A 12,590-nucleotide genomic window follows, 5' to 3' on the forward strand; every position below is an offset into this window, starting at 1 on the left:
TCTAAAAATCTTTTAGTAAAACAGGGAAAAGTTTTAAAACTACAAGTTTTAAACGTGGCTTCAATCCGTGAGCTGTGTTTCACTAAGAGTGGCACAAAAAAGTTTTCTCCCATGTTTCTTCAAAGTGGTCCTGAAGTTTGGAATGTTTTTTCCTCAGTAATTCATAATTTTTCTCTGTCGAATTTTCGCTATCACTTTTCTGATGCGTTCGATTTGAGACAATTCCATCCTAATTTCTCATCTTTTGATGATAATTCATGGCTTTTTGATGATCACATGGTTTTTCAAATTCTGATATTTTTATACAATGGTAATAAGACATGTGAATTTGGAATTGGAGTAATTCGATTCAAGCGATTCCATTGTAATTTCAGGTTGTTATGTGACAGATTTTCAGCAATTATTTTTAGTTATGATCTTTTCTCCTCTTATCACATACTTTTTCAAATTATCATATTTTAAGTACAGTACACAACCCGTTATCCGGAAATCAGAAAACCGGAAGATCAAAAAACCGGAACGAAATTCGATAAATTTTCCAGCCATTTTTTTTCAAAAAAATGCGTTTTTCCTCATAAGATTTCAGGATTTTTCGTTCTTTTTTTAAAGATGTTTGTTTACCTTGCCATCATTTTGGAAATAATCATTAGAGTATTACTTCATCGTTTTTTTCTTCTTTTTAAGATTACTTCCAAATATTTTCTTTTTTTTAGTTGGGTTTAACAATAAAAAAACGGCTTTTTGTAGAGATTCAGAAAACCGGAAAAATCAGTTATCCGGAATAGCGATGGTCCCGATCGTTCCGGATAATCGGTTCCCTACTGTACTATGTTATTACGACTTTCGAATTTAAGTTATTACTTTTTGACGAGTTTACTTGCCACGTTCGATTAGTGATGATTCCATTGTAATTTCACATAATTTGATTACTGTTCTTTCACAAGCTATTTACCATTTTTTTTGGTTTTACAAATTCAGATATTTTTAATACAATCTCATTACGATGTTAGAATTTCAAATTCGAGTTATCACTTTTTGATGTGTTTGATTCTTGACAGTTCAATAATAACTTCACGTCGATGAATTCACCGTTTTTCAGTTGTTATTTTTCAGCTCTTTCCACATGTTTTTTTTAAAAAGTCATATATTTTTTATAGGATGTTATTACAACAAGAGTGCCTTTTGAACTTAAGGAGTCACTTTTTGTATCGCTCAGTTCACAACTATTTTATCATAAATCTACGTTGTTTAAAGATCGTTTTTTCAGCTATTTCAGTGTGTGTTTTTTTTATTCTCATATTTTTAATATGATATAATAGCTGGCGAATTTTATATTTTAGTAATTAATATTTAACACATTTGATTCACGAAGATTCAATTTCAAATCCACATTAAATTTCAATGGTTTTTTCAGCCATTTTAACATGAAAATAATTTTTTAAAATCCTGATTGTTTTAATATGTTATTATGACAAGCATCATTTTCAAAATACAAGAATTAAGCTAATTTTAAAAGTAATTTATTGAATGTGCTAATTTATCTGCAGATATTTTTTAGTTAAACTATTCCTTTGAAAAAAGATTTTTTTAATGATAAAATTTGTGTATTTTTGGTTTCTTAAAAATGATGCAAATTTTTATGGAATGCAATGCTTCTTTTTGTGCTGGATGTTCTTCTTTAAGAGGATATAATGCCCTTCTTAAGATCTAAAATGAAACCTGCCTTATTTTCAAATACAAAGTGTTTATTTTATAATATAAAATTATCCATTAATGTTATTTTTTAATTTTTTTCTCATTGATTATATATTTTAAGTGATAAATAATTTTTTTAATAAAATTTAATATTAATGGCATCTGCGCAATAGAGGAAAAATATTTCATTTACAGAGAAATGTCAGGAAAATTGAAAATGTCTTCTTACTGGACTCCCTGCAATTACTATTATTGTTCATTTTTTTTAACATAATACTAAATATTTATTTAAAAACATTTATATCTGTAATAACTTGGCTAAATAAAAAGTTCAAATGTATTAAAATGCTATTTTTGAATGTAAATTGAAGCTATAATTATATCACAGCACAGATTTGCAATTCATAGGTGTGGGGGAAATTATAGGAAATAACATTCAGATAAGTTGAACATTTAAAACAGTGATTATGTTTGAATAGAAAATTCAATGCAATTTTGTGGTATTTTTGTTCATAATTCTTATAAGAATATTCTTTTTTGTTTGTTATGTTCAAAAAACATGATTAAAAAAAATTTCTAAATTTACACTATCAAACTTTGAATTTTAGAGTAGAAAAAAATTTTGTTAATTGATCCGACAGCACTTCCAGCTAGTTTACATTTATGATGGAAGGTAGATTAATGAAGTGGTAGCATTTTCTTTTTAAATTTTTTCAGGATGTGGCAGTAGAATTGTTTTTTTTAAATTTTAACAGAAAATTCTTCAAACCTTTCAGGAATAATTTAAATATTTGGCAGCAAAAATGGGTCATACTATAATTTATTAGATAACAATTGACTTAAAAACTGAAAATACATTTTTTGTAGAGCATATTAATCAATTTGTGTATCATATTAAGAACGCAGTATTATTTAATTATCAGTATTTAATCATAACGCAGTACGTATTTAATCGTCCAAATATAAGAATATTATTTATTCATATATCTAAATAAGACTATATAATAGCGAGTATAACTTTGTGAACTGAAATTTGACTACATACTCATTTTAAAAAAACTTAAGTCCCCTTCCCCAAAACTAAAAACATTTACATGTGATGGATGATGACTTCATAACTTATTTTTTATCTTACTTTTTTTAAAAAACAAAAATTATCATGTATCCAAATTTTAGCAAAAGCTAAAGTATGTCCATTTCTGTATTTTCATTAATGTGCTTCATTCACATTGTTTTAGTCCTCAGAGCACCAAGTATACCCTATCCTTGTTGGAAAAATTATAGTCTTTTTATAAATTTCAAATAAGCAATTTACATTTAAAGATAAAATAAAAATTAGGATTTATTTTCCATTGTTATTTCAAAATTTATTCTTTCCCAGTTTCGAAGACAATCAATTCTGTTTTTACTTTTTGCACCTGATCAGTTTCTCCAGACATTAAAATTTGTGCAGCAGTCCTTTATTCCACAATATTTTGCACCAGCACAGTTTTCTTTTCTTTCATTTTTTGGTTTTTTTTTACTAAACCTTCTGCTAGTTCTTTATACATTAAACTCAATAATCTTTAGGTTATTTTCATAAATTGGCAAATCAAGATTTTCTTTTTTAGTTTCTTCGTTTCACAAAGTTTCCTTTGTCATCTGTTCTTTTTCATTTTTAAGCCATCTTCTTCTCTTAACATATATACATATAAGATATTCTTATATATTCCGAGTATGATTTATTAGAACGTTTCAGTGGCGTAATTTAGGGGGACAAAACCACCTTCCCCACATGCATCGAAACTACGTCACTGGAACGTTTCACTGCCCTGGTATGAGGACTTCACCGTTCTGTAGGGGGATATTTCCGTATCATGATCTGTCGCGCGAACTATAATCGCCATGCAAGGTGCCAAATAGATTTTAAATTTGCATTAAAAAAAACATGTAGATGTTTGCCCGGGGTTGGCTACGAGTTATACCTTTCGGGTTGGTCCCTTTCGGCGATGTTTTTTTAATTTCTCGCCGGCCACTGCCGGAAAGTTGCCAAGACTTGGCAATTATACTGCCACAGATCAAGATACGGAAATTTCTCCATTTGTATTAAAACAATCTGAGCATAATGCGCAAAAATTAAAATGTAATACCCAGAATAACTCTTGATCTAATGTTCGGATTTTTACATAGTAAGTCTCAATCATAACAGATCTAGGGCCTAACTTAAATATGCCAAGTAATTAATTAGTGTAAACTATATTTGAAGTTACGAAACACAAATATATGGTTTATTGAAATGAAATTTATCTTAATTTCATTTATCTAAAGATAATTCCATAGAGAAAAAAAATTATGATTATTTTATTAAATTATAGTAAAAAAAAAATTCAATAGTTGTTGTCATTTACGTCGCACTAGAGCTGCTCAATGGGCTAAAAATCTTCAATAGTAAGAAATACAAATTTTTACATCATATTAAAGAATAATTTTAACGGCAGTATACGAAATTTGAACGAAATCGGTCAAATAATTTGAAATGTAAATTTTTAATGAGTCGGTTATTTAAAATTCAGTTTCTCAACACTCGAATACGCCATCTGGGGAGAGACCGGTTTCAAGCCTTTAGCCCTTCTCCCTTCCCTCTCCTCCTCTTTTCAGTTGTATAGGAATGTTCTAAGATACTTTCCCTTTCCTTAATATTTTTCCTTTTTATTTGATAGAAATATTTTTTAAAATTCCCGTGATACTTTTCTTTAGAACTATGCTTAATGTAGTTTTCAGTTCCGTATAGTTTTCCAACTTATAAGATTTTAATCTATATGAAAATCAAGAGAGAAACTAGCGTACTCCCTTCCTCTATGACTTTCCACACGCTAATGGGGAAATCATGTGAAGTGTTGCCATAGGTAGAAAGTTCTGCTCTACGCCACCTGCAGCCCATTTCGATCGCCAATTCAACCAATTTCGTGCATTTTCAAAGTTTCATAAATGCGAAATTAATATTTTGGATTTTTCAACGTACATTAAATTTAATATATCTTAATTTAATTGTAGGTAGTTTTTGCGTCGCTGAAATATTGTTGTTCATTTACGTCGCACTGGAGCTACACAATGGGCTATTGGCGACGGTCTGGGAAACATCCCTGAGGATGATCCGAAGACATGCCATCACAATTTTGATCCTCTGCGGAGGGGATGGCACCCCCGCTTCGGTAGCCCGACGACCTGCGCGCGAAGTCGAGCACTTTATGATAAAACAGTTTAACGAGGATCAATACCGCACACCCTCGGTCCCTACGCAGGCTGATCCAAGTGGTCACCCACCAGCACACTGACCGCAGTGATGCTTGACTTCGGTGATCTTCTGGGAACCGGATCTTAACGATCAGTCCACTGCGGGACTCGCTGAAATGGATAAAACCAAAACTGTTCAGAAACTTATTTGTTTTAATGCGCGTATTACGTCATTGATTTAAAGTTGCCACGTCGTTAAATCTAAATTTTTGCATTTCCTCGAGGAAATAAAAAACTTTTTTTCTCACTTAATTCCCCTTTGGAGAAGCAAAAATAAGCAGTCGGAAACCGTTGGGGATAGCTATTTAAAACTTATTTACTCCGGCCTAATGTTAACTTATACATTTTTATTTTGTTTCTGAAGTTTATTTGTGAACTGTATTTAAATGTGATTTTAATAAATAATAATGCAAAAGAAGGAACCTTGCCAGAAATATGCTTGTGAACTTCAAAAATGCCTTAAAGGTGATTTTATTTTTAATTTTTTCTCTAGTTCTTAACTATTAGTTTGCTTAAAAACAAGTAAATTCATTTTGTAGAAACATAGTGAAATATCGTATAGTACAAATTTAGAGGTGATTTTTTATGCAAAAAATGTGTAAGTGAAGTAATTATTCCCTAAGTTTCTAGTACTTCCTAAGTACTAGTTTTTGGTCAAAGTCAAATTATGAGGCTGGTCTGTTATAATTTAGGACAGTGTTTCCCAAAGTGTGGTACACGTACCCCCAGGGGTACAGGAACAGTTTAGCGGGGGTACGAGTTCTTATGCGAAATATCTTGCAACGAACAAAAATTTTTATTTAAAAGCAAATCTAGCCATAAAAATTTACGATTACGTATTTTTCTATTGACTATTTTTTGCTGAGTTAACAGTTAATAATTAGTGGTGTCAATAGCCAGTTGTGATTTTTAACTTTTTTGCAATTTTTATAGTAAAAAATGCATTTATTTTTGTTTTAGTGGTACACAGGGTTACGAAAAATTTAGAAAGGGTACACAAAAGTCATAAGTTAGGAAACACTGATTTAGGCCTTTATAATTAATCTACTGTTATCGTTATAATATGGGATATTTATCGTGATCCGTATTAATCCTTAAGGTGGTTTTTAAGATATCATTTGAAAAGTGGTGTAATTTTGCTAATTGTGACTTTGTAAAATACGGCAATATATTTACATTAAACTTTAAAACTATAAAAATCAATCAAATATTTCAACACTTTTGTTTTACAAATTCCAAAAGACCATGTCGCCGGAAAACATCCAAAATCTTCTCCTGCTCTACCAACTGATATAATTGTTATAATTTGATGTGAAAACATATTGTTTAATTTTAGTTATAACAACAAAAAAAATGGTATGTATTTGAAAAATTAGCAAGTATGCTTTAAAAAAATAATTTAAACTGGGGAATATATACAGATTATATGAAACAAAAAGAGAAAATCAAAATCCAGAGAACATCAAAAATCTTTTCCTACTCAAGAAACTGATATAATTGTTATAATTTGATGTTAAAACATATTGTTTAATTTTTGTTATAACAAAAAAAAAAAAAAGTTATAATAGTATGTGTCGGAAAAATTATCAAGTATGCTTTAAAAAAAGTATTTAAACTGGAGAATATATGCAGATTCTATGAAACAAGAAAGACAAAAAAAATAATTAATAATTTTTATAATTATGTAAATGATAAGAAATTTTACTTGTTAATAATACAAAACGATAATCTTATGTCATAAATAGTTCAAATTTGTAACGACTTCTGTCTCACTTGTGTCTCTTACACTTTAACATTTCTATATATATATATATGTATGCTAGATTTATGTACAACCACATCTAATTTTTTTTCAGTTAATATTTTTTTAAATTTCATTTATTAATTTTTCTGTTACTTTTTACATTAAAGTGTAAGCCTTATAAAATGAAGATCTCAATATCATGAGTGATTATATTTTTTAATAACAATTGATAAATTGTCATTTTTTTAAATCTCTAGAAGGTTTCACTCATAATACCCTTTGGTTGTTTCTCATTCATCATTGTTCGTTTCCTCAAACATGGATATGTTTCAAAAAAATAAATGAAATCAAATAAATAAAAAATAATTAAATAAATAACAGAATAAAGATAATTTTGTTTATGAAATATGTAATTATAATTTTATTTGAAAACATTTTGTTAATATTTTAATCAGAATGATATAAATGATTTGAAAAATAATCAACTGCGCTAAAGAAATGACCTTTGTTTAGAATGTGCAACACAATACAAAGCAATGAATTAGAAGTAATTTTAATTTATTAGCAAATTATAACATTAACCTTATATCATCTAATAATTCAAATTGGAAAATATTTTATCCTATTATCTTTTTCCTTAACATGGCTGAATTTGATTGTTGGAGCATTATATTAAGCCTAAATAGAAACAAAGCTCTATTAGTGTTATATCATGTGACATGAGCACCAATTTTGATTATTAAAACATAAATTTCATGACCAGGAAGTGACTCAATGTAGAATATATTGCACAAAAATAAAAATCTCTCTCCTTTTCCTTGTGAAGAACTCCTTTTTTCAGTAGCTCCCAATTTTTTTTTCATAGAAAACATTTTAATTCCCAAATTATACAGTATTTAAATATTGGAGATTTAAAGGACACTATTTATTTTTTAGGCTTTCTGAATAAATATTATCACTATGAAGTGAAGAAATTTTTATTGGTTTAGTTATAACTTTTAATTTTATACTGAATATTTTTTTTGTTAATTTAAATTAAATGACAGGACCAAATATAGACAGATATTTATTTACTTTTTTTAAATGCAATAACTGTGCAGTAGTTACATGTTTGACTATTTTCAGAGTTTTAGGTTTTGAATAGCCCAAACTCTGTTGTAAATGCTTTTTAAACAGTCATATCATTCGTGATATGTTATATTTATTGATTATATTTTTTATTATTTTTGTAGAAAATAACTTCCAGCAAGAACACTGTTTGTCTGTGATAAAATCTCTTCTACAATGCTGTGAAAAGTGGGACTTTAAATCCAAATGCTGTGAAGGTTTCATTGAGTCTTCAGATATGGTTCCTGATTTGTAAACTCAATTAAAATGCATATTACTTATCATTACATTGTTGCTTTAGTTATTAGACTAATATTAATTATATATGGAATTATTCAAGACAATGTTTTAAAAGTCAAATACACTGATATTGACTACCATGTTTTCACTGATGCAGCAGAATATGTCTTAAAAGGGGACTCCCCTTTTAAACGTCATACATATCGATATACACCAATACTGGCATATATGTTGCTTCCGAATATATTGGTGCAAAATGCATTTGGTAAAATTATCTTTAGTATTTTAGACATCTTCACTAGTATTCTCATATTTAAAGTACTTAAAAATTATGGTTACAGTGTAAACATTTGTAAGAAAAGTTCATTTATGTGGTTGTATAACCCCTTGACAATGGTTATATCTACAAGAGGAAATGCTGAATCAATCATGTCAACTTTAGTGATCCTCTGTATTTATCTTTTTCAGAAAAATAAACCAAGTCTTTGTGGATTGGTGTATGGACTTTCCGTACATTTTAAAATTTATCCATGTATTTATGCTATATCATTTTACTTTGCTTATTCATCTGCTTATACTAGTCAAGATAATAAATTCAAATTTCTTTTTCTGCCTAATAAAAACAAATTATTTTATATGTTTTTCAGTGTAATTGGATTTGCCATTCCAACAGTTCTATTTGTATTTTTGTATGGTGAAGAGTACATATGGGAAGCACTGTTGTACCATGTGTCTAGAAAGGATATTCGACATAATTTCTCACCTTATTTCTATGTTTTATACTTATCTGAGGCCATGGATAGTCGCTTGCCTATGTTTATCTCTGTGCTGGCCTTTATTACACAATTTTCCACTGTATTTATTACCGCATGGGTTTTTCACTCACCCAGGCTATTACCCATTTCAATGTTTATTCAAACTTTTTGTTTTGTTACCTTAAATAAGGTTTGTACATCGCAATACTTTTTGTGGTACATTTGTCTGTTTCCCCTGTCTTATCCATCATTAAATATAAAATTTAAACAAATTGCCACAGCGTTTGTTCTGTGGATGGCAAGTCAGGGATTGTGGCTTTTCCCAGCTTATTTATTAGAATTTAAAGGATATAATGTGTTTATATGGGTATGGATTGCTAGTCTGATTTTTTATTCTGTAAATATGTATTTGATTTGCTTGTTTGTTAAGCATGTTAAATGTAAGCATGATTCTAAAAAAGATAGGTGAACAAAGTTGTTTCGCAAAGTATAATCAATTTTAAATTTTTGTTGAATATACTTCCTGAAAGTTATTTTATTTTGTTAAAAAATGTAGTTATCTGACAAGCGTGATACATTTTTTTTTAGAAAAAAGATTATTACAAATAGATTGTTATAAAATTATTTTATAATTTTGAATATCAATTTTAAGCTTTTGTACTTCAATAAAATATACATCACATTGTTTTAAAATGATTTAAAGCTATGTTTAATAGCTTGTGAAAAATTTGGGAGCTAATTTTGCTTCATGTTTACCAAACAATTAGAATGAAATTTTTGCCTACTGGATTCTTCAAAATGATGTGGCCAAATGAAAAAGTAAAGCGTTCATGAAAAAATAATAAAAAATTCAGCAGGATTAAACTCGATTTGCAGCTGCTAGAAAGAGTTGTAAATTATATGCCAAAGCAATAGGAAAAAAAGAAAAAAACAATTTTACATCATTTTAGTTACATAGTAAAAGCCTGATTATCCAGAATTCAACTTAGAGAATGACTCAAATTAATTTGAGTGTTTCTTATAGATTTTAAATTTTTTTTTTCATGGTGTGGCATTTTTTTGTTGAAGATACAGTAATATGGAAATCTGAGATTTTCAGACAGTTCAAAGGAAGTTTTATTTTAAATTATTTTTTCTTCTCTGTTCCCTTTTTGATTTCAACCTAGCAATTTATTTTTTATAACAATTAGTATCTTATTCATCTTTAATAATTTATGTAAAATTTTAGTTTATTTCCCTTTATCTTCATTCTATAAGTGGGGATTCTGATAAACTTTAATTTTTTAATGGTGCTTTTATTGTGACACTGCATTTTTCAAAGAAATACAATAATATTGAAACATAGGATTTGTGCTATTAAATAAGTAGAACAGATGGTAATTAAGTAAATGTTATTGATGCCGCTACGAATTAAAAGCTGTTTTTTTATTGCGATTTTTTGCCATTTAGCACATTATTATTCTACATATAATAATGTTTTTGAACAACTAACTTTTATTGCTATTTTTTATAATTGTTAGTTCTGATAATTTTTTTTTTGTTTTTTATTATTATTAAAGCATGGCATCTTACAAATGTAATGAAGAAAATTAGATTTTATGCATTCAAGTATCTGGAATTTTATTTAGAATGTTACAATTTCCGCACATTCTGAATAGTCAATCTTTTACCATACTGTATTTCTTGTACTATATTGTATTAGATTTACTTCTGTATTTCCGCATTTACTACTACATTGTCGCAAATTTACTACCAAGAGTAGTACAGGAGTTGCTCCTAGTTATGGTCAGATGCCTGAAAAACGCAATACATCGATGCTATAGGAAACTACTCCCCTACTGGTTGCATGTTTGAGAACATGCAACCAGTATTTTGAACGCATCCTGAAAAAAACTTAAGAGTCCCCATTTTTCTGTCTTTTTTTTTCACTCTTTTTTATGTAAATTTTATTGTACTCTAATCAATTATGTATTTGCGTTTTTCTGAACGACATAAATTATAAATATTTATGAATTTATTGGTGTGTTCTCGTCTACGTATATGTGGAGGGAGCTTAAAGATTTTATTTTTTTATGCTGTATGAATATATTTAGTTAAATTTGGTTGTCAAAAGCAAAAGAATCACTAATAAATAAATTCTTAAATAATTTTGTAGTTCCACTTTATTAAAGTGTTGTAAATTTAGTTTAGAACAACTATTATTCATTTATTTAATTAACTAAGAGGCTCTGCTCACCAACCTCTTGCTAACCTCTCATTCATCTTCCCTCTCCCCACTTAAAATTAGATACCTTAAAAAATATTTTGCCCATAAAATAAATAATTATTATAGTTTTATATTAGAACATTTTGTTAAAATGTTAATCGTAATAAAATGGACATTAATGGACGAACCATTTTTAAAACTTGAAAATTAACCGCAGGTGTTTATCACAAGATACGTTTTTACCGTTTTTAAAATCATTCAAAAAATTAACATTTTAATGTTTTTGTAAAAATGTAAACATTTTTGTACAGTTTATACAATTTAAAAAATTGGAATTCTAAAATAATATTTAATAAATTATTTTTAAGACGCCCTTCTTTCTCCGCCAAAATTGCCGAACGAGAGGGAGCCGGACCTTCTAGTAGGTGTTGGCTGGACGCGTGACTTAGTCCTAATTCTTTAAAAAGCATTATTTCATGTCTGGTAAAACCTTAGAAAAACAACCCAATATGGTGATTTTGGTGTTTTCGAGCCATTTTTGTTTTCAGACTATCTTTTGCTTTTTAAAAATCTATAGAAATTTGCTGATAGACTCAAACTGTTAGGATTTTGACTCAATGATAGCACATAATAAGAGCCAAATTATATATTTTTTACTTTCAGACTCCTTCCTTAACTGGAAAAAAAAATATTTCATTAGGTAAAGATAATATTCTCGTAGCTATTTATTACATGATGAAACACCATTCGTGTTTAATAAGTTATTATGTAATTAGTTATTATGTTACGTCAGCGTTTCCATCTTTAATAGTTTATTCTAAAATGCAAACACGCAACTTTTAATTATGAGCATCGTATAGCAATTTTCGGACTATTTTTCATTCATAAAATATGAGCGCTGCATTTTATTAAATACAAATGCTTATGCAATTATTATAGTATAAGCCTTTCATAATAAGTCCGACTGTGAACTTTTTCACGGATTCATCACTTTAGATAGGTGTTTAGATCGTGTGCATTAAAATACCCTTATCTACGTAAGACCAAGCATCTAGAGATAAGAAATGGAATTTAGCACTGTAAGTAATATTTAAGTGTATTTAATAGCAAGAAAAATAACAATTACATAAAAAAAAAAAAAAAAACGATTTTCCAGTAGACAAAAAAGAGACATTAATTTTATTTTTGTCGATCTCAAAACAAAAAAACGTAACTAACTTTCTTTTTGTTTTGTATACATGATTGCTATAATCAGAGATTGGTTAAAATTTCCATTGGAAATAAAGCGATATACTTTGCTTGCACTATTTAGGAAGCGATTGTAATTTGTAATAGCGCCAAATTCAAAATTCCGTTAAAAATTTAAGTACTGCAGCCAGTCTGAAAGTGGCAAAAATTTTGATTGACGATGAATTGTATTTGCTTGTAGCGTTCAGGAAATGATTGAATATTTAATTACCATCCAGAAAAAACTACAGTTAATTCATAATATCTGCAAAGCAGCTAGTGGCAAGGAAAAAAATGACTGATCTTGTTATATTGCTTCGTAACTACACTAACTTACCTTGTA

At 28.4% G+C, this 12,590-nt stretch overlaps 2 protein-coding genes across 5 annotated transcripts in view; both read left to right on the forward strand.

Annotated features, from left to right (window-relative positions):
- Nucleotides 1-5,262: 5,262 nt before the first annotated feature.
- The window catches only part of LOC107442556 (uncharacterized), a 38,693-nt gene continuing 31,365 nt past the window's right edge, over nt 5,263-12,590 (forward strand). For 3 of the 4 annotated variants that reach the window (XR_011636825.2, XM_071181118.2, XM_071181119.2), the window contains exon 1: nt 5,263-5,433. Coding sequence is in view for 3 of the 4 variants with exons in the window: in XM_071181118.2 (XP_071037219.2) it covers nt 5,404-5,433 (30 nt within the window). In the remaining variant the exon portion in view is untranslated. Of the gene's footprint in view, nt 5,434-11,950; nt 12,100-12,590 lie in introns of those variants that run through there. The other variant, XM_087169275.1, reaches the window with a different exon arrangement.
- PIG-M (Phosphatidylinositol glycan anchor biosynthesis class M) lies at nt 7,951-9,507 on the forward strand. Its single transcript, XM_087169276.1, has one exon. The coding sequence runs from the start codon at nt 8,087-8,089 to the stop codon at nt 9,281-9,283; it is 1,197 nt and encodes a 398-aa protein (XP_087025402.1). The 5' UTR covers nt 7,951-8,086; the 3' UTR covers nt 9,284-9,507.

Source organism: Parasteatoda tepidariorum, chromosome 8 (assembly GCF_982258835.1).
Source record: "Parasteatoda tepidariorum strain Cologne lab strain chromosome 8, Ptep-v5.0, whole genome shotgun sequence".
NCBI classification, from domain to species: Eukaryota; Metazoa; Arthropoda; class Arachnida; order Araneae; family Theridiidae; genus Parasteatoda; species Parasteatoda tepidariorum.